General features: G+C 41.6%; 1 protein-coding gene across 1 annotated transcript in view; it reads right to left on the bottom strand.

Moving 5' to 3' along the window:
• LOC128802333 (protein-glutamine gamma-glutamyltransferase K-like) overlaps positions 1 to 17,384 on the bottom strand; it is a gene marked incomplete at its 5' end in the record, with an annotated part of 50,065 nt that extends 32,681 nt beyond the window's left edge. The window contains 6 exons of the mRNA XM_053968651.1: positions 1,393 to 1,496; positions 3,124 to 3,262; positions 5,308 to 5,482; positions 9,023 to 9,130; positions 12,313 to 12,431; positions 17,106 to 17,384. Coding sequence (XP_053824626.1) covers positions 1,393 to 1,496; positions 3,124 to 3,262; positions 5,308 to 5,482; positions 9,023 to 9,130; positions 12,313 to 12,431; positions 17,106 to 17,384 — 924 coding nt within the window. The remainder of the gene's footprint in view (positions 1 to 1,392; positions 1,497 to 3,123; positions 3,263 to 5,307; positions 5,483 to 9,022; positions 9,131 to 12,312; positions 12,432 to 17,105) is intronic.
• Between the last annotated feature and the right edge of the window lie 1,518 nt (positions 17,385 to 18,902).

Genomic DNA, 18,902 nt, shown 5'->3' with positions numbered 1-18,902 from the left:
GACCAGTATGGACGAGTACGGACCAGTATGGACCAGTATGGACCAGTATGGACCAGTACAGACCAGTATGGACCAGTATAAACCAGTATAAACCAGTATGGACCAGTGTAAACCAGTATGGACCAGTATAAACCAGTATGGACCAGTACGGGCCACTACAGACCAGTATAAACCAGTATGGACTGGTATGGACCGGTGTAAAAAATCCCCATTTCCCACCATTTTTAACCCTTTAATCCCCTCCCAGTGTCCTCCCAGTACAAACCAGTAACCCCCCATGCCCAAACCAGTCCAAACCAGTCCAAACCAGTATAAACCAGTGACTCCCAGTCCCAAACCAGTCCAAACCAGTTCGAACCAGTAACCCCAATCCCCATTTCCCCACTTTCCCCTCCATTTTTAACCATTCATTTCCCATTTCCCCCCTTTTTCCCCCATTTCCCTTCCTGCCTGTCCCCTCCCAGTATAAACCAGTATGGACCAGTACAAACCAGTATGAAACCAGTCCAAACCAGTCCAAACCAGCAACCCCAAACCCCCTTTTAACCCTTTTTTCCCCATTTCCCCCATTTTTAACCCTTTTTCTGCCATTCCCCCCCCTTTTTCCCCCTCCCAGTCCCTCCCAGTACAAACCAGTACAGACCAGTACAAACCAGTACAAACCAGTATAAACCAGTAACCCCAAATTCCCATTTCCCCCCCATTTTCCCCATTTTTAACCCTTTTCCCGCCGTTTTTTCACCGTTTCCCCCAATTTTCCCCCTCCCATTTCCCTCCCAGCCCCCTCCCAGTATAAACCAGTAACACCCAGTCCCAAACCAGTATAAACCAGTAACACCCAGTCCCAAACCAGTATAAACCAGTAACCCCCACTCCCCTCCCAGTACAAACCAGTGACCCCAAATCCCCATTTTCCCCATTTTTAACCCTTTATTCCCCTCCCAGTGCCCCCAAATCCCCTCCCAGTCCCCTCCCAGTACAAACCAGTATAAACCAGTATAAACCAGTGACTCCCAGTCCCAAACCAGTATAAACCAGTAACCCCAAATCCCCATTTTCCCCCCATTTTCCCCATTTTTAACCCTTTAATCCCCTCCCAGCACCCCCAAATCCCCTCCCAGTCCCTTCCCAGTATAAACCAGTAACACCCATTCCCAAACCAGTACAAACCAGTATAAACCAGTATAAACCAGTAACTCCCAGTCCCAAACCAGTATAAACCAGTACAAACCAGTAACCCCAAATCCCCATTTTCCCCCCATTTTCCCCATTTTTAACCCTTTCCCTGCCGTTTTTTCCCCCGTTTTCCCCCTCCCAGCCCCCTCCCAGTATGAACCAGTATAAACCAGTATGAACCAGTATGAACCAGTATAAACCAGTATAAACCAGTACCGCTGCTGGTCTCCTGGGGCGTGGCATCCACCACCTGCCAGCCGTCGTAGCCGTCGGGCAGATCCGGCCGCTTCATCCAGCAGTCGTTCCACACGTGGAAGTTCCTGCACCAGTACGGACCAGTATAAACCAGTATGGACCAGTACGGACCAGTATGGACCAGTACGGACCAGTACGGACCAGTATAAACCAGTATGGACCAGTATAAACCAGTACGGACCAGTATGGACCAGTATGGACCAGTATGGACCAGTATGGACCAGTACGGACCAGTACGGACCAGTATAAACCAGTATAAACCAGTATGGACCAGTATAAACCAGTATGGAACAGTATGGACCAGTATGGACCAGTATAAACCAGTATGGACCGGTATGGACCAGTATAAACCAGTATGGACCAGTATGGACCAGTATGGACCGGTATGGACCGGTATGGACCAGTATGGACCAGTACGGACCAGTATGGACCAGTATGGACCAGTATAAACCAGTATGGACCAGTACAGACCAGTATGGACCAGTATAAACCAGTATGGACCGGTATGGACCAGTATAAACCAGTATGGACCGGTATGGACCAGTATGGACCAGTATGGACCAGTATGGACCAGTATAAACCAGTATGGACCAGTATAAACCAGTATGGACCAGTATAAACCAGTATGGACCGGTATGGACCAGTATAAACCAGTATGGACCGGTATGGACCAGTATGGACCAGTATAAACCAGTATGGACCAGTATAAACCAGTATAAACCAGTATGGACCAGTATGGACCAGTTTGGACCAGTATAAACCAGTATAAACCAGTATAAACCAGTATGGACCAGTACAAACCAGTATGGACCAGTAACCCCAAACCCCATTTTAACCCTTTTTACCCCATTTTCCCCCCATTTTTCGCCGTTTTTTCCCCTTTCTTCGCCCTCTGCCCCCTCCCAGCGCAAACCAGTATAAACCAGTCCCTCCCAGTATGAACCAGTCCAAACCAGTCCAAACCAGTATAAACCAGTATAAACCAGTAACTCTAAACCCCCTTTTAACCCTTTCTCCTCCATTTTTAACCCTTTCTCCCCCATATTTTTCCCCATTTTTCGCCCGTTTTTAACCCTTTTCCCCCCGTTTCTTCGCCCTCTGCTCCCTCCCAGTACAAACCAGTCCATACCAGTATAAACCAGTATAAACCAGTACAAACCAGTACAAACCAGTAACCCCAAGCCCCCTTTTTCCCCATTTTTAACCCTTTCTCCCCCATATTTCCCCCGTTTTTCACCCGTTTGTCGCCATTTTCCCCCGTTTTTTTTGCCCTCTGCCCCCTCCCAGTACAAACCAGTCCAAACCAGTATGAAACCAGTATAAACCAGTCCAAACCAGTACAAACCAGTAACCCCAAATCCCCTTTTAACCCTTTTTTCCCCATTTTTAACCCTTTGTCACCCATTTTTTCCCTGGTTTTCGCCCATTTTCCGCCGTTTTTTCCCCATTTCCCCGCCCTCTGCTCCCTCCCAGTACAAACCAGTCCAAACCAGTATAAACCAGTATAAACCAGTATAAACCAGTAACCCCAAAACTCCTTTTTCCCCATTTTTAACCCTTTCTCCCCCATATTTCCCCCATTTTTCACCCGTTTTTCTCCCTTTTTTTCCCCGTTTCTCCGCCCTCTGCCCCCTCCCAGTCCCTCCCAGTCCCTCCCAGTCCAAACCAGTATAAACCAGTATAAACCAGTACCAGACGGAGTCGGTGTTGAGGCGCTCCAGGGGCCGCATGGCCTCGTCCAGGTAGATGTCGGTGGTGAGCGACGTGTCCGTGTCGTGTGCGGAGTTGTAGTTGGTCACCGTGCGGGTGGGCAGGCCCAGGCAGCGCAGCACTGACCAGTACAGACCAGTATAAACCAGTATGGACCAGTATGGACCAGTATGGACCAGTATAAATCAGTATGGACCAGTATAGACCAGTATGGACCAGTACAGACCAGTATAAACCAGTAAGGACCAGTATAAACCAGTAAGGACCAGTATGGACCGGTATGGACCAGTATAAACCAGTATAGACCAGTAAGGACCAGTATAAACCAGTAAGGACCGGTATGGACCAGTATGGACCAGTATAAACCAGTATGGACCAGTATAAACCAGTAAGGACCGGTATGGACCAGTATGGACCAGTATAAACCAGTATGGACCAGTATAAACCAGTAAGGACCGGTATGGACCAGTATGGACCAGTATAAACCAGTATGGACCAGTATAAACCAGTAAGGACCGGTATGGACCAGTATGGACCAGTATAAACCAGTATGGACCAGTATAAACCAGTATGGACCAGTATAGACCAGTATGGACCAGTACAGACCAGTATAAACCAGTAAGGACCAGTATAAACCAGTAAGGACCAGTATGGACTGGTATGGACCAGTATAAACCAGTATAGACCAGTATAAACCAGTAAGGACCGGTATAAACCAGTAAGGACCAGTATAAACCAGTATAAACCAGTATAGACCAGTATGGACCAGTATGGACCAGTATGGACCAGTATAAACCAGTATGGACCAGTATGGACCAGTATGGACCAGTATAAACCAGTATGGACCAGTATGGACCAGTATGGACCAGTATAGACCAGTATGGACCAGTACGGACCAGTAAGGATCAGTAAGGACCAGTATAGACCAGTATAAACCAGTATGGACCAGTATGGACCAGTATGGACCAGTATGGACCAGTATGGACCAGTACGGACCAGTAAGGATCAGTAAGGACCAGTATAGACCAGTATAAACCAGTATGGACCAGTATGGACCAGTATGGACCAGTATGGACCAGTATAAACCAGTATGGACCAGTACGGACCAGTATAAACCAGTATGAAACCAGTCCAAACCTGCAACCCCAACTCCAATTTTAACCTTTTTTTAACCCTTCCCCCCATATTGTCCCCATTTTTCGCTCTTTTTTCCCCATTTTTCCCCGTTTCCCCCCTCCCAGTCCCTCCCAGTATAAACCAGTAAGAACCAGCATGAAACCAGTATGAAACCAGTATAAACCAGTATGAAACCAGTATGAAACCAGTAACCCCAAAGCCCCTTTTAACCCTTTTCTAACCCTTTTCCCCCATTTTTCGCTCTTTTTTTGCTCTTTTTTCCCCGTTTTTCCCCGTTTTTCCCCCTCCCAGTCCCTCCCAGTATAAACCAGTATAAACCAGTCCAAACCAGTATAAACCAGTAACCCCAAAGCCCCTTTTAACCCTTAGTAACCCTTTCCCCCCATATTTTCACCATTTTTCGCTCTTTTTTCACCGTTTTTTCACAATTTTTCCCCGTTTTTCCCGTTTCACCCCTCCCAGTCCCTCCCAGTATAAACCAGTAAGAACCAGTATGAAACCAGTACAAACCAGTATAAACCAGTAATCCCAACTCCAATTTTAACCTTTTTTTCCCCATATTTTCCCCATTTTTCGCTCTTTTTTCACCGTTTTTTCACCGTTTTTTCCCGTTTTTCCCCGTTTTTCCCCCTCCCAGTCCCTCCCAGTATAAACCAGTATGAAACCCGTCCAAACCAGTATAAACCAGTAACCCCAAAGCCCCTTTTAACCCTTTTTTAACCCTTTTTCCCCCATATTTTCCCCATATTTTCCCCATATTTTCCCCATTTTTTGCTCTTTTTTCACCGTTTTTTCCCCGTTTTTCCCCCGTTTTTCCCCCTCCCAGTCCCTCCCAGTATAAACCAGTATAAACCAGTACAAACCAGTATAAACCAGTAACCCCAAAGCCCCTTTTAACCCTTTTTTAATCCTTTTTCCCCCATATTTTCCCCATTTTTTGCTCTTTTTTCACCGTTTTTTCCCCGTTTTTCCCCCGTTTTTCCCCCTCCCAGTCCCTCCCAGTATAAACCAGTAAGAAGCGGCGCCCACCCGTGGTGACGACGCCGGCGAACACCCAGCACTGGCCGTAGCGGACGGGGCTGCCGGAGCCGTGGAAGCTGCGCAGGATCCCCACGGAGCCGGCCCAGGCCGAGGGGTTCGTGCCCTGCGAGTAATCCCCGGTCCAGTTCCCCACCAGCACCCCGCTGTCGTCCAGGGAGTTCACCTGGGATGGGGAAAAAAACGGGATTTTTGGGAAAAAATTGGGATTTTTGGGAAAAAAACCCGAAATTCCCAGGAAAATTGGGCGCCAATTGAGGAAATTGTGGGTGGAGATGATGGAAATTCCCAGCAAAAATCCACCCTAAATATCCCAAAATTGCTGAAAAAATTCCTGGGAAATGTTGGAATCCCGAAAATCCCAAAATTCCCAGAAAAATCCCAAAAAAATCCCCAAAAAATTCTGCCCCAAAATCCCCAAATTTCTGCCCAAAATGGCAAAATTTTCACCAAAATGATGGAAATTCCCACAGAACTCTGCCCTAAAGATCCCAAAATTGCTGAAAATATTCCTGGGAGAAGTTGAAATCCCGTAAATCCCCAGAATTCCCAAAATTCCTGAAAACTTTGCCCAAAAATCCCCAAATTTCTGCCCAGAATTGGGAAAATTCCAGCCCAAACGACCAAAATTTGGCCCAAATTCCCCAAATCTCCCAAATTCCCCAAATCCCCGGCCCAGTTCCCACCAGCACCCGCTGTCGTCCAGGGAGTTCACCTGGGATGGGGAAAAATTGGGATTTTGGGGAAAAAAATGGGATTTTTGGGAAAAAAACCCCGAAATTCCCAGGAAAATTGGGCGCCAATTGAGGAAATTGTGGGTGGAGATGATGGAAATTCCCAGCAAAAATCCACCCTAAATATCCCAAAATTGCTGAAAATATTCCTGGGAAATGTTGGAATCCCGAAAATCCCAAAATTCCCAGAAAAATCCCAAAAAAATCCCCAAAAAATTCTGCCCCAAAATCCCCAAATTTCTGCTGAAAATGGCAAAATTTTCACCAAAACGATGAAAATTCCCAGCAGAAATCCATCCTAAAGATCCCAAAATTGGCAGAATTATTCCTGGGGGATGTTGGAATCCTGAAAATCACAAAATTCCCAAAAAAATTTTGCCCAAAAATCCCAAAATTTTTCTCCAAAATTGGGAAAATTCCAGCCCAAACGACCAAAATTTGGCCCAAATTCACCAAATCTCCCAAATTCCCCAAATCCCCGGCCCAGTTCCCACCAGCACCCGCTGTCGTCCAGGGAGTTCACCTGGGACAGGGCAAAAATGGGATTTTGGGGAAAAAATTGGGATTTTTGGGGAAAAACCCCCGAAATTCCTGGGAAAATCGGGCGGAAAAAGCGAAAATTCCGGCCCGAAACGGCTCCAAATGATGGAAATTTCTCCCCAAAGCGCCCTGAATTCCAAGCTAAATGTTCCCAAATTCCCGAAAATATTGAGGGGAAAAGGTTGAAATCCCAAAAATTCCAAAATTCCAAAAAAAATCCCCCAAAATTCCTGAAAAATTCGGGTCAAAATTGGGAGAATTCCGGTTCTAAATGATGAAAGTTTTGTTTCAAAATGGCGGAAGATTCCCAGCAAAAATCCACCCTAAAGATCCCAAAATTGCTGAAAATATTCCTGGTAAATGTTGGAATCCGGAAAATCCCAAAATTCCCAAAATTCCTGAAAATTTGGGACAAAAACCCCGAAATTTTTGTCCAAAAATTGGGAAAATTCCGGTTCTAAATGATGAAAATTTCGTCTCAAAATGGCCGAAAATTCCCAGGAAAAATCCACCCTAAAGATCCCAAACCTGCTGAAAATATTCCTGGAAAATTTTGGAATCTGGAAAATCCCAAAATTCCAAAATTCCTGAAACTTTGGGACAAAAAATCCCAAAATTTTTGTCCAAAAATTGGGAAAATTCCACCTCAAAATGACGAAAGTTTCGTCTCAAAATGGCCGAAAATTCCCAGGAAAAATCCGCCCTAAATATCCCAAAACTGCTGAAAATATTCCTGGGAAAAGTTGGAATCCTGAAAATCCCCAAAATTCCCAAAAAATCCCCCAATTTTCCTGAAATTTCTGCCCCAAAATCCCCAAATTTCTGCTCAAAACTGCAAAAATTTCACCAAAATGATGGAAATTCCCAGCAAAAATCCACCTTAAATATCCCAAAATTCCTGAAAATATTCCTGGGAAACATCAAAATCCCCCCAAAACCCCAAATTTCCCCAAAAATCCCTAAATTTCCACCCAAAATCCCCCAATTTCCCCCAGAAATTCCCGAATTTTCCCAAAAAATTCCCATAAATTCCCCCAAAATTCCTGAAATTTCCCCAAATTTCTCCCAGAATTCCACAAAAATTACCCAAATCTCCCCAGATTTCCCCAATTTCCCCCCAAATCCCCGATTTTTTCTCCAAAATTCCAGATATTTTCCCAACTTTTCCACAAATTTCCCCAAGAAATCCCCAAATTTCCCCAGAAATTCCCGAAATTTCCCCAAAAATTCCCAAATTTCCCCAAATAACCCCCAAAACCCCCAAATTTACTCAATTTTCTCAAAAATCCTAAAATTTCCCCCAAAATTCCCTGAATTTTCCCCCAAATCCCCCAAATTTCCCCCAAATTCCTCCCAAATCCCCAGATTTCCACCCAAACCCACAAATTTCCCCCAAAATTCCCTGAATTTTCCCCAAAAATCCCAAAATTTCCCCCAAAACTCCCAAATTTCCCCAAAAATCACAAAATGTCCCCAAAAATCCCCAAAATTTCCCCAAAATTCCTCCCAAATCCCCGGAATACCCACCCAAACCCCCAAATTTCCCCAAAATTCCCAAATTCCCCCCCAAAATTCCCAAAATTTCCCAGATTTCCCCCAAAATCCTCCCAAATCCCCAAATTTCACCCCAAATCCCCCAAATTTCCCCCCAAATTCCCAAATTTCCCCCAAAATTCCCCCCAAATTCCCAAAATTCCCCAAAAATTCTCAAGAATTTCCCCAAAAATTCTCAAGAATTTCCCCAAAATTCCTCCCAAATCCCCGGAATTCCCGCGCAAACCCCCAAATTTCCCCAAAATTCCGAATTTTCCCCCAGAATTCCCAAAATTCCCCAAATTTCCCAGAATTCCCCCGAAATTCCCAAAATTCCCAAAATCCCCCAAATTTCTTACAAATTTCCCACCAAATTTCCCCAAGAATCTCAAAATTTCCCCAAAAATTCCCCAAATTTTCCCCAAAATTCCCAAAATTCCCCAAATTTCCCCAAAATTCCCTGAATTTCCCTCCAAAATCCCAAATTTCCCCCCAAAATTCCCCAAATTTCCCCAGATTTTCCCCCAAATTCCCAATTTTTTCTCTAAAAACCCACCAAATCTCCCCAAAAATCCCCAAAATTTCCCCAAAATTCCTCCCAAATCCCCGGACGTCCACCCCAAACCCCATTTCCCCCCAAATTCCCAATTTCCCCCCCAAATTTCCCCAAAAATCTCAAAATTCCCCCAAAATTCCCAAAATTTCCCCCCAAAATTTCCCAAATTTCCCCAAAATTTCCCCCAAACCCCAGAATTTCACCCCAAAATTCCCTGAATTTCCCCCCAAAATCCCAAAATTCCCCCAAAAATTCCCGAATTTTCCCCAAATTTCCCCCAAATTCCCAAAATTCCCCAATCCCCCCCCGGCTTCCCGGGCGTTCCGGAAGCTTCCGCGCTCACCATGGCCGACACCACGCGCGCCACCATGACGGGGTCGCCGCGGGCGCTGTGCGGCATCCCCCGGCGGTCCAGGATGAACAGGCAGGCGTCCAGCACCCCCGGCTCGAACTTCTCGGGAAAAATTTGGGAATTTTGGGGAATTTTGGGGAATTTTGGGGGATTTTGGGGGGATTTGGGGGAAAAAATCCGGGGGAAAAGGGCAAAAATCGCAAAAAACGGCGGCAAAATGGCGCCGCGCGACGGCGGTTTTTGGGGATTTTGAGCCAATTTGGGGTCCCGAATTTTGGGAAATTCCGAAATTCCCAAAAATTCCTGAAAATTCCCAAAAATTTCTGAAAAAGTCCAACCAGAAATGGGCAAAATTTGAGCAAAATTTGGGAAAAATCCTCAAAAATGGCGCCAAATGGCGCCTCCCGATGCCATTTTGGGGATTTTAAGCCAATTTGGGATTCCAAATTTTGGGAAATTCCAAAATTCCCAAAATTCTCAAAATTGCCGAAAATGACCAAAAATTCCCGGGAAAAATGGATCAAAAATGGCCAAAATTGGGCAAAATTTGGCCAAAATCCCACAAAATGGCGCCTCCCGATGCCATTTTGGGGATTTTGAGCCAATTTGGGATTCCAAATTTTGGGAAATCCCAAGATTCCCAAAATTCACAAAATTGCCAAAAATTCCCCAAAATTCCCAGAAAAAATTGACCAAAAATGGCCAAAATTTGGCAAAAATTGCAAAAAACAGGGGCAAAATGGCGTCGCGCGACGGCGTTTTTTGGGGATTTTGAGCTAATTTGGGGTCCCGAATTTTGGGAAATTCCAAAATTTCCAAAATTCCCCAAAATTAAAAAAAAAATCCCCAAAATTCCCGGAAAAAAATTGACCAAAAATGGTCAAAATTGGGCAAAATCCCCCAAAATGGCACTAAAATGGCGCCTCGTGATGCCAATTTGGGGGATTTTGAGACAATTTCAGGGATTTTGAGCCAATTTGGGATTCCAAATTTTGGGAAATCCCAAAATTCCCAAAATTCGTAAAAATTCTCCAAAATTCCAAAAAACTCCCCAAAAATCCTAAAAAAAATTCATAAAAAATGGCCAAAATTTGGCAAAAAAAGCAAAAATACGGCGGCAAAATGGCGCCGTGAGACGGCGATTTTTGGGGATTTGGAGCCAATTTGGGATCCCGAATTTTGTGGCATTCCAAAATTCCCAAAATTCCAAAAAAACCCCCAAAATTCCCAGAAAAAATAGAACAAAAAGGGCCAAAATTGGGCAAAATTTGGCCAAAATCCCACAAAATGGCACCAAAATGGTGCCTCGTGACACTGATTTTGGGGATTTTGAGCCAAATTTGGATTCCAAATTTTGGGAAATTCCAAAATCCCCAAAATTCCCCAAAATTCCCCAAAATTCCTGAAAAAAATTGACCAAAAATGGCCAAAATTTTGGGAAAATTTGACCAAAATGCCAAAAAATGGCACCAAAATGGCTCGTCCTGGCTCCAATTTTTTGGTTTTTCTCCCAATTTGGGATACCAAATTTTGGGAAATTCCAAAATTCCCAAAAATTCCCCAAAACTGCTGGAAAATTACCAAAAAATTCCCGGGAAAAATGAATCAAAAATGGCCAAAATTGGGCAAAATGTGGCCAAAATCCTCAAAAATGGCACCAAAATGGCTCCTCCCGGCGCCAATTTTTGGGATTTTCTCCCAGTTTGGGATCCCAAATTTTGGGAAACCTCAAAATTCCCCAAAATTCCCCAAAATTCCTGAAAAATTTTGATCAAAAGTGGGCAAAATTTGGGCAAAATTTGACCAAAATCCCCAAAACAGCCCCAAAACGGCGCCTCCTGGTGGCGATTTTTGGGATTTCCTCCCAATTTGGGATCCCAATTTTTTGTATTTTTGGGGGAATTTTTGGGAATTTTTTGGGATTTCTTTTTTTAATTTTGGGGGGATTTTTTGGGAATTCTTTGGGAATTTTTGGTGGATTTTTTGGGTTTTTTTGGGATTTTGGGGGGATTTTTTTATTTTTAGGATTTTTTTGGGGGGGGAATTTTTGGGGATTTTCTGGGATTTTTTTTGGGTGAATTTTGGGGATTTTTTTTTTTTGAATTATTTTTGGAATTTTGAGGGAATTTTGGGGTGAATATTGGGGGAATTTTGGGGATTTTTTGGTGAATTTTGAGGGATTTTCAGGGGGAATTTTGGGGGAATTTTTTGGGCTGATTTTTTTGATTTTTGAGGGATTTTTTTGGGATTTTTTGGTTTTTTTTTTTTTTTGTTTTGTTTTGTTTTTGGGGATTTTTTGGGGAATTTTTTGGGATTTTATTGGTGAATTTTGGGCGATAATTTGGGGCTGATTTGGGGGATTTTTTGGGGGAGTTTTTGGGCTGATTTCTTTGATTTTTGGGGATTTTTGGAGAAATTTTTTTTGTGAATTTTGGGGATATTTTGGGGATTTTTTTTGGCTGATTTTTTATTTGATTTTTTGGGGAATTTTGGGGGTATTTTGCTGAATTTTTGGGGATATTTTGCTGAATTTTTGGGGATATTTTGCTGAATTTTTGGGGATATTTTGCTGAATTTTTGGGGATATTTTGCTGAATTTTCGGGGATATTTTGCTGAATATTTGGGGGTATTTTGCTGAATTTTTCCCCATATTTTGCTGAATTTTGGCCGATATTTTGCTGAATTTTTGGGGATATTTTGCTGAATTTTTGGGGATATTTTGCTGAATTTTTCCCGATATTTTGCTGAATTTTTGGGGATATTTTGCTGAATTTTGGGCGATATTTTGCTGAATTTTTCCCGATATTTTACTGAATTTTGGGCGCTATTTTGCTGAATTTTGGGCGCTATTTTGCTGAATTTTGGGTGCTATTTTGCTGAATTTTTTGGCGATATTTTGCTGAATTTTCGGGGATATTTTGCTGAATTTTGGCCGATATTTTGCTGAATTTTGGGCGCTATTTTGCTGAATTTTGGCCGATATTTTGCTGAATTTTGGGCGCTATTTTGCTGAATTTTGGGCGCTATTTTGCTGAATTTTGGCCGATATTTTGCTGAATTTTGGGCGCTATTTTGCTGAATTTTGGGCGCTATTTTGCTGAATTTTTTGGCGATATTTTGCTGAATCTTTCCCGATATTTTGCTGAATTTTGGCCGATATTTTGCTGAATTTTTTGGCGATATTTTGCTGAATTTTTCCCGATATTTTGCTGACTTTTCGGGGCCATTTCGGGCGTTTTTGGGGCTGTTTTTTTGGCTTTCTCTGCCTTGCTGGCCGCACCTGGCCGTAGTTCCAGGCCCGCTCGGCGATTTGCTCCTCGGTGCCGTAGAAGATGCGGCCGCTCTCGTTCAGGACGTACTCGCTGAGCTCGCTCGTCTTCTCCATGTACACCGAGTCCTCTGCCCGCCCAAAACTCCTTTTTTACCCTTTTTTTTTACCCTTTTTATCCCAGTTTTCCTCCATTTTAAATTTTCCCCATTTTCCCCCTGTTTTTTTCCCCATTTTCCCCCCATTTTTCCCCATTTTTCCCCAATTTTCCACCATTTTTTCCCACTTTTCCCCCATTTCCCCCCATTTTTCCCCATTTTTCCTCCATATTTTCCACCATTTCCCCCAATTTTCCGCTCATTTTCCCCAATTTCCCCCCATTTTTCCCTCCAATTTTCCTCCCATTTTCCCCCTATTTTCCCCCAATTTTCCATTCATTTTCCCCAATTTTCCACCATTTTCCCCAATTTTCCTCCCATTTTCCCCCTATTTTTCCCAATTTCCCCCCATTTCCCCCATTTTACCCAATTTTCTGCCATTTTCCCAATTTCCCCCATTTTCCCCATTTCACCCCATTTTTCCCCACTTTTCCCCCATTTCCCCCATTTTTCCCCAATTTCCCCCATTTTCCCCATTTCACCCCATTTTTCCCCACTTTTCCCCCATTTCCCCCATTTTTTCCCCAATTTTCCATCATTTTGCCCAATTTCCCCCCATTTTCCCCTATTTTTTCCCAATTTTCCCCCATTTCCCCCATTTTACCCCAATTTTCTGCCATTTTCCCAATTTTCCCCCATTTCTCCCCATTTTCCCCCAATTTTCCGCCATTTTTCCCAATTTCCCCCCATTTTTCCTTATTTTTCCCCATTTCCCCAGTTTTTCCCCCCTTTTGCCCATTTTTTTCCCATTTTTTTCCCATTTCACCCCATTTTCCCCCCATTTTTCCCAATTTCCCCCATTTCCCCCATTTTTCCTCCATTTTCCCCATTCCTCCCATTTTTCCCCATTTTTTCCCATTTTTTCCCCATTTTCCCAATTTTTGCCCAGTTTTTTTCCTTTTCCCCCATTTTCCCCAAATATTCCCATTTTCCCCCATTTTTTCCCATTTTTTCCCATTTCTTCCCATTTTCCCCCATTTCCCCCCATTTTTTTCTTTTCCCCCATATGCCCTTTTTTTTTCCATTTTCCCCCATTTCCCCCATTTTTTCCCTCATTTTTCTCCATTTTTTCTGCATTTTCCCCATTTTGCGCAGTTATTTCCTTTTTTCCTTTTTTACCTATTTCCCCCCATTTCCCCCCATTTCCCCCTTATTATTTTCCCCAAACCCCATTATTTTTTTACCAAAATCCCATTATTTTTTCCCCAAACCCCATTATTTCCCCCCATTTTTCCCCATTATTTCCCCCCATTTTCCCCCATTATTTTTCCCATTATTTTTCCCCATTATTTCCCCAAACCCCCCTTATTTATTTTTTCCCAAAATCCCATTATTTCCCCCCATTTTCCCCATTAATTTCCCCCCATTTTTCCCCATTATTTTTCCCCAAACCCCCATTATTATTTTTCCCCAAATCCCATTATTTCCCCCCATTTTCCCCATTATTTTTCCCCATTATTTCCCCAAACCCCCATTATTATTTTTCCCCAAATCCCCTTATTTCCCCCCTTTTTTCCCATTAGTTTCCCCCAAAATCCCATTATTTATTTTTCCCCAAAACCCCCATTATTTCTTTTTTTCCCAAAATCCCATTTTTCCCATTATTTTTCCCAAACCCCATTATTTATACTTTTTCCCAAAATCCCATTTTCCCCCATTATTTTTCCCCAAACCCCCATTATTTATATTTTTCCCAAAATCCCATTTCCCCCCCATTATTTCCCCAAAATCCCATTATTTATTTTTCCAGAAACCCCCATTATTATTTTTCCCAAAATCCCATTATTTTCCCCCATTTCCCATTATTTTTCCCCAAACCCCATTATTTATATTTTTTCCCAAAATCCCATTTTCCCATTATTTTTCCCCAAACCCCATTATTTATATTTTTTCCCAAAATCCCATTTTCCCCCATTATTTTTCCCCAAAACCCTGTTATTTATTTTTTCCTAAAATCCCATTATTTCTCCCCATTTTCCCATTATTTTCCCCCATTTTCCCATTAGTTTCCCCCAAAATCCCATTATTTATTTTTCCCAAAATCCCATTTTCCCCCATTATTTTTCCCAAAACCCCCATTATTTCTTTTTTCCCCAAATCCCATTTTCCCCATTATTTTCCCCAAATCCCATTATTTATATTTTTCCCAAAATCCCCATTTTTACCATTATTTTTCCCAAAATCCCATTATTTTCCCCCATTTTCCCATTATTTTCCCCAAAACCCATTATTTATTTTTCCCCAAAATCCCATTTTCCCCCCATTATTTTTCCCCCAAATCCCATTATTTATTTTTTCCCAAAATCCCATTATTTTTCCAAAACCCCCATTATTTATATTTTTTCCCCAAACCCCATTATTTATATTTTTTCCCAAACCCCATTTTCCCATTATTTTCCCCAAATCCCATTATTTATATTTTCCCCAAACCCCATTATTTATATTTTCCCCCAAACCCCATTATTTATATTTTTCCCAAAACCCCATTATTTATATTTTCCCCAAACCCCATTATTTATATTTTCCCAAAATCCCATTATTTATATTTTCCCCCAAATCCCATTATTTATATTTTTTCCCAAAACCCCATTATTTTCCCCCATTTTTCCCATTATTTTTTCCCAAAATCCCATTATTTTTCCCCAAAACCCCCATTATTTATTTTTCCCAAACCCATTATTTATTTTTCCCAAAATCCCATTATTTATATTTTCCCAAAACCCCATTATTTATATTTTCCCAAACCCCATTATTTATATTTTTCCCAAAACCCCATTATTTATATTTTCCCCAAATCCCATTATTTATTTTTCCCAAAATCCCATTATTTATATTTTTCCCAAAATCCCATTATTTTCCCATTATTTTTCCCCAAACCCCCATTATTATTTTTCCCCAAATCCCATTATTTCCCCCCTTTTTCCCATTAGTTTCCCCCAAAATCCCATTATTTATTTTTCCCCAAAACCCCTTTATTATTTTTCCCAAAATCCCATTATTTTCCCCCATTTTTCCCATTATTTTTCCCAAACCCCATTATTTATTTTTCCCAAAATCGCATTATTTTCCCCCATTTTTCCCATTACTTTTCCCAAACCCCATTATTTATATTTTTTCCCAAAATCCCATTTTCCCATTATTTTCCCCAAACCCCATTATTTATATTTTTTCCCCAAACCCCATTATTTATATTTTTCCCAAATCCCATTATTTATATTTTTCCCCAAACCCCATTATTTATATTTTCCCCCAAACCCCATTATTTATATTTTTCCCCAAATCCCATTATTTATATTTTTCCCAAAATCCCATTATTTATATTTTTTCCCAAAATCCCATTATTTTCCCCCATTTTTACCATTATTTTCCCCAAATCCCATTATTTATATTTTTCCCCCAAACCCCATTATTTATATTTTCCCCCAAATCCCATTATTTATATTTTTTCCCAAAACCCCATTATTTTCCCCCATTTTTCCCATTATTTTTTCCCAAAATCCCATTATTTTTCCCCAAAACCCCCATTATTTATTTTTCCCAAACCCATTATTTATATTTTTCCCAAAATCCCATTATTTATATTTTTCCCCAAATCCCATTATTTATACTTTTTCCCAAAATCCCATTATTTTCCCCATTATTTCCCCAAACCCCATTATTTCTTTTTTCCCAAAATCCCATTATTTTCCCCCATTTTTCCCATTATTTTTCCGAAAATCCCATTATTTATATTTTTTCCCAAAATCCCATTTTCCCATTATTTTCCCCAAACCCCATTATTTATATTTTTTCCCAAACCCCATTATTTATATTTTTTCCCCAAACCCCATTATTTATATTTTCCCAAACCCCATTATTTATATTTCCCCCAAATCCCATTATTTATATTTTCCCCCAAACCCCATTATTTATATTTTTTCCCCAAATCCCATTATTTATATTTTTTCCCAAAATCCCATTTTTGCCATTATTTTCCCCAAACCCCATGATTTATATTTTCCCCAAAATCCCATTATTTATATTTTTCCCCAAATCCCATTATTTATATTTTTCCCCAATCCCATTATTTATATTTTCCCCAAATCCCATTATTTATATTTTCCCCAAATCCCATTATTTATATTTTCCCCAAATCCCATTATTTATATTTTTTCCCCAAACCCCATTATTTATATTTTCCCCAAATCCCATTATTTATATTTTTCCCAAACCCCATTATTTATATTTTCCCCCAAACCCCATTATTTATATTTTTTCCCAAACCCCATTATTTATATTTTTTCCCCAAACCCCATTATTTATATTTTCCCCAAACCCCATTATTTATATTTTTCCCCAAACCCCATTATTTATTTTTCCCCAAATCCCATTATTTATATTTTTCCCCAAACCCCATTATTTATATTTTTCCCCAAACCCCATTATTTATATTTTTCCCAAACCCCATTATTTATATTTTTCCCCAAACCCCATTATTTATATTTTTTCCCAAAATCCCATTATTTATATTTTCCCCAAACCCCATTATTTATATTTCCCCCAAACCCCATTATTTATATTTTCCCCCAAACCCCATTATTTATATTTTTCCCAAACCCCATTATTTATATTTTTTCCCAAAATCCCCTTTTCTCACCCCGAACTCACCCTCGCACCAGGGGTTGAAGAGCACCACGACGTCGTTGTCGGGCTCGAAGGGCGCCGCGAACTCGCCGGCCTCGCTGCGGGTCCGGGCGCTCAGCCGGTACCGACCAATGGGAGCCGTGGGCGGGGCCGTCAGCCCCACCCACAGGGTGTGGTCACAGCCGGCCACGCCCCCCAGCGCCTCGGCCACGCCCTCGTCCAGCTCGGCCGTCCAACCGGTGGGGGAGGAGCCGCCCAGCGCCACCAGGACGTGCGTGCCCTTGGCCACCTGCGGCGTGGGGCCTGGGAAACGCCCACATTTGCATCACATTTGCATAATTTATGCAAAATTATCCAATTTCCCATAAAATTCACAATTTTACCAAAAAAACCCCCAAAATTTTCCACAAAATTTCCCCCAGAATATCCCAGGGCCACCAGAATGTGCCCTTGGCCACCTGCGGGGTGGGGCCTGGGAAACGCCCACATTTGCATCACATTTGCATAATTTATGCAAAAATATCCAGTTTCCCACACAATTCACAGTTTTACCAAAAAAACCCCAAAAATTTTCCACGAAATTTCCCCCAAAATGTCCCAGGGCCACCAGGATGTGCCCTTGGCCACCTGCGGCGTGGGGCCTGGGAAACGCCCACATTTGCACCACATTTGCATAATTTATGCATAAATATCCAATTTCCCATAAAATTCACAGTTTTACCCAAAAAAACCCCAAAATTTTCCACAAAATTTCCCCCAGAATATCCCAGGGCCACCAGAATGTGCCCTTGGCCACCTGCGGTGTGGGGCCTGGGAACGCCCACATTTGCATCACATTTGCATAATTTATGCATAAATATCCAATTTCCCTAAAAATTCACAGTTTTACCCAAAAAAACCCCAAAATTTTCCACAAAATTTCCCACCAAATGTCCCTTGGCCACCTGCGGCGTGGGGCCTGGGAAACGCCCACATTTGCATCACATTTGCATCACATTTGCATAATTTAACCAAGAATTCACAATTTCCCAAAAAATCAGAATTTGACGCCCAAAAATCCCAACAATTTTCCCACCAAATTCCCAATTTTTACCCCAAAAAAACCCAAAATTCCCCAAAAAATTCAGAATTTTACCCAAGAAATCCCCAAAATTTTCCCACAAAATCCCCAATTTTAGCCAAAAAAATTTCTGGGAATATTTGGAGATTTTCAGGAATTTTCCCAAATTTCCCCAAATTTTCCCATATTTGTTCCAGGATTTTGCCAAATTTTCTGGGATTTTTCCCAATTTTTCTCGAATTTTCCCAAATTTTCCTGAACTTTCCATGATTTTCCAAATTTTCCCAATTTTTCCAGAATTTTCCCCAAATTTTCCAGGAATTTTCCAGGAATTTTCCAGGAATTTTCCAGAAATTTCTCAGGAATTCCCCCAAATTTTCTGGGAATTCTCCAGAATTTTCAGGAATTTCCCCAAATTTCCCCAGAATTTTCCAGGATTTTGTCAAATTTCCCCAAATTTACCTGGAATTTTCCAGAATTTTCAGGAATTTTCCCAGAATTTCCCCAAATCTTCCAGGAATTTCCCCAAATTTCCCAAATTTCCCCAGAATTTCCCAGGATTTTTTCCAGAATTTTCCCAAATTTCCTGGGAATTTTCCCCGAATTTTCAGGATTTTCCCCCGAATTTCCCCAAATTTTCCCAAATTTCCCAGGAATTTTCCAGAATTTTCAGGTATTTCTTGAAATTTACAAATTTCCACAAATTTCCCCAAATTTTCCCAAATTTCACAGGATTTTTCTGGAATTTTCAGGTATTTTCC

This window comes from Vidua chalybeata, chromosome 38 (genome assembly GCF_026979565.1).
Source record: "Vidua chalybeata isolate OUT-0048 chromosome 38, bVidCha1 merged haplotype, whole genome shotgun sequence".
NCBI lineage: Eukaryota > Metazoa > Chordata > Aves > Passeriformes > Viduidae > Vidua > Vidua chalybeata.
The sequence above is the reverse complement of the archived record's forward strand: the minus strand, read 5'-3'. Positions and strand labels throughout refer to the sequence as shown.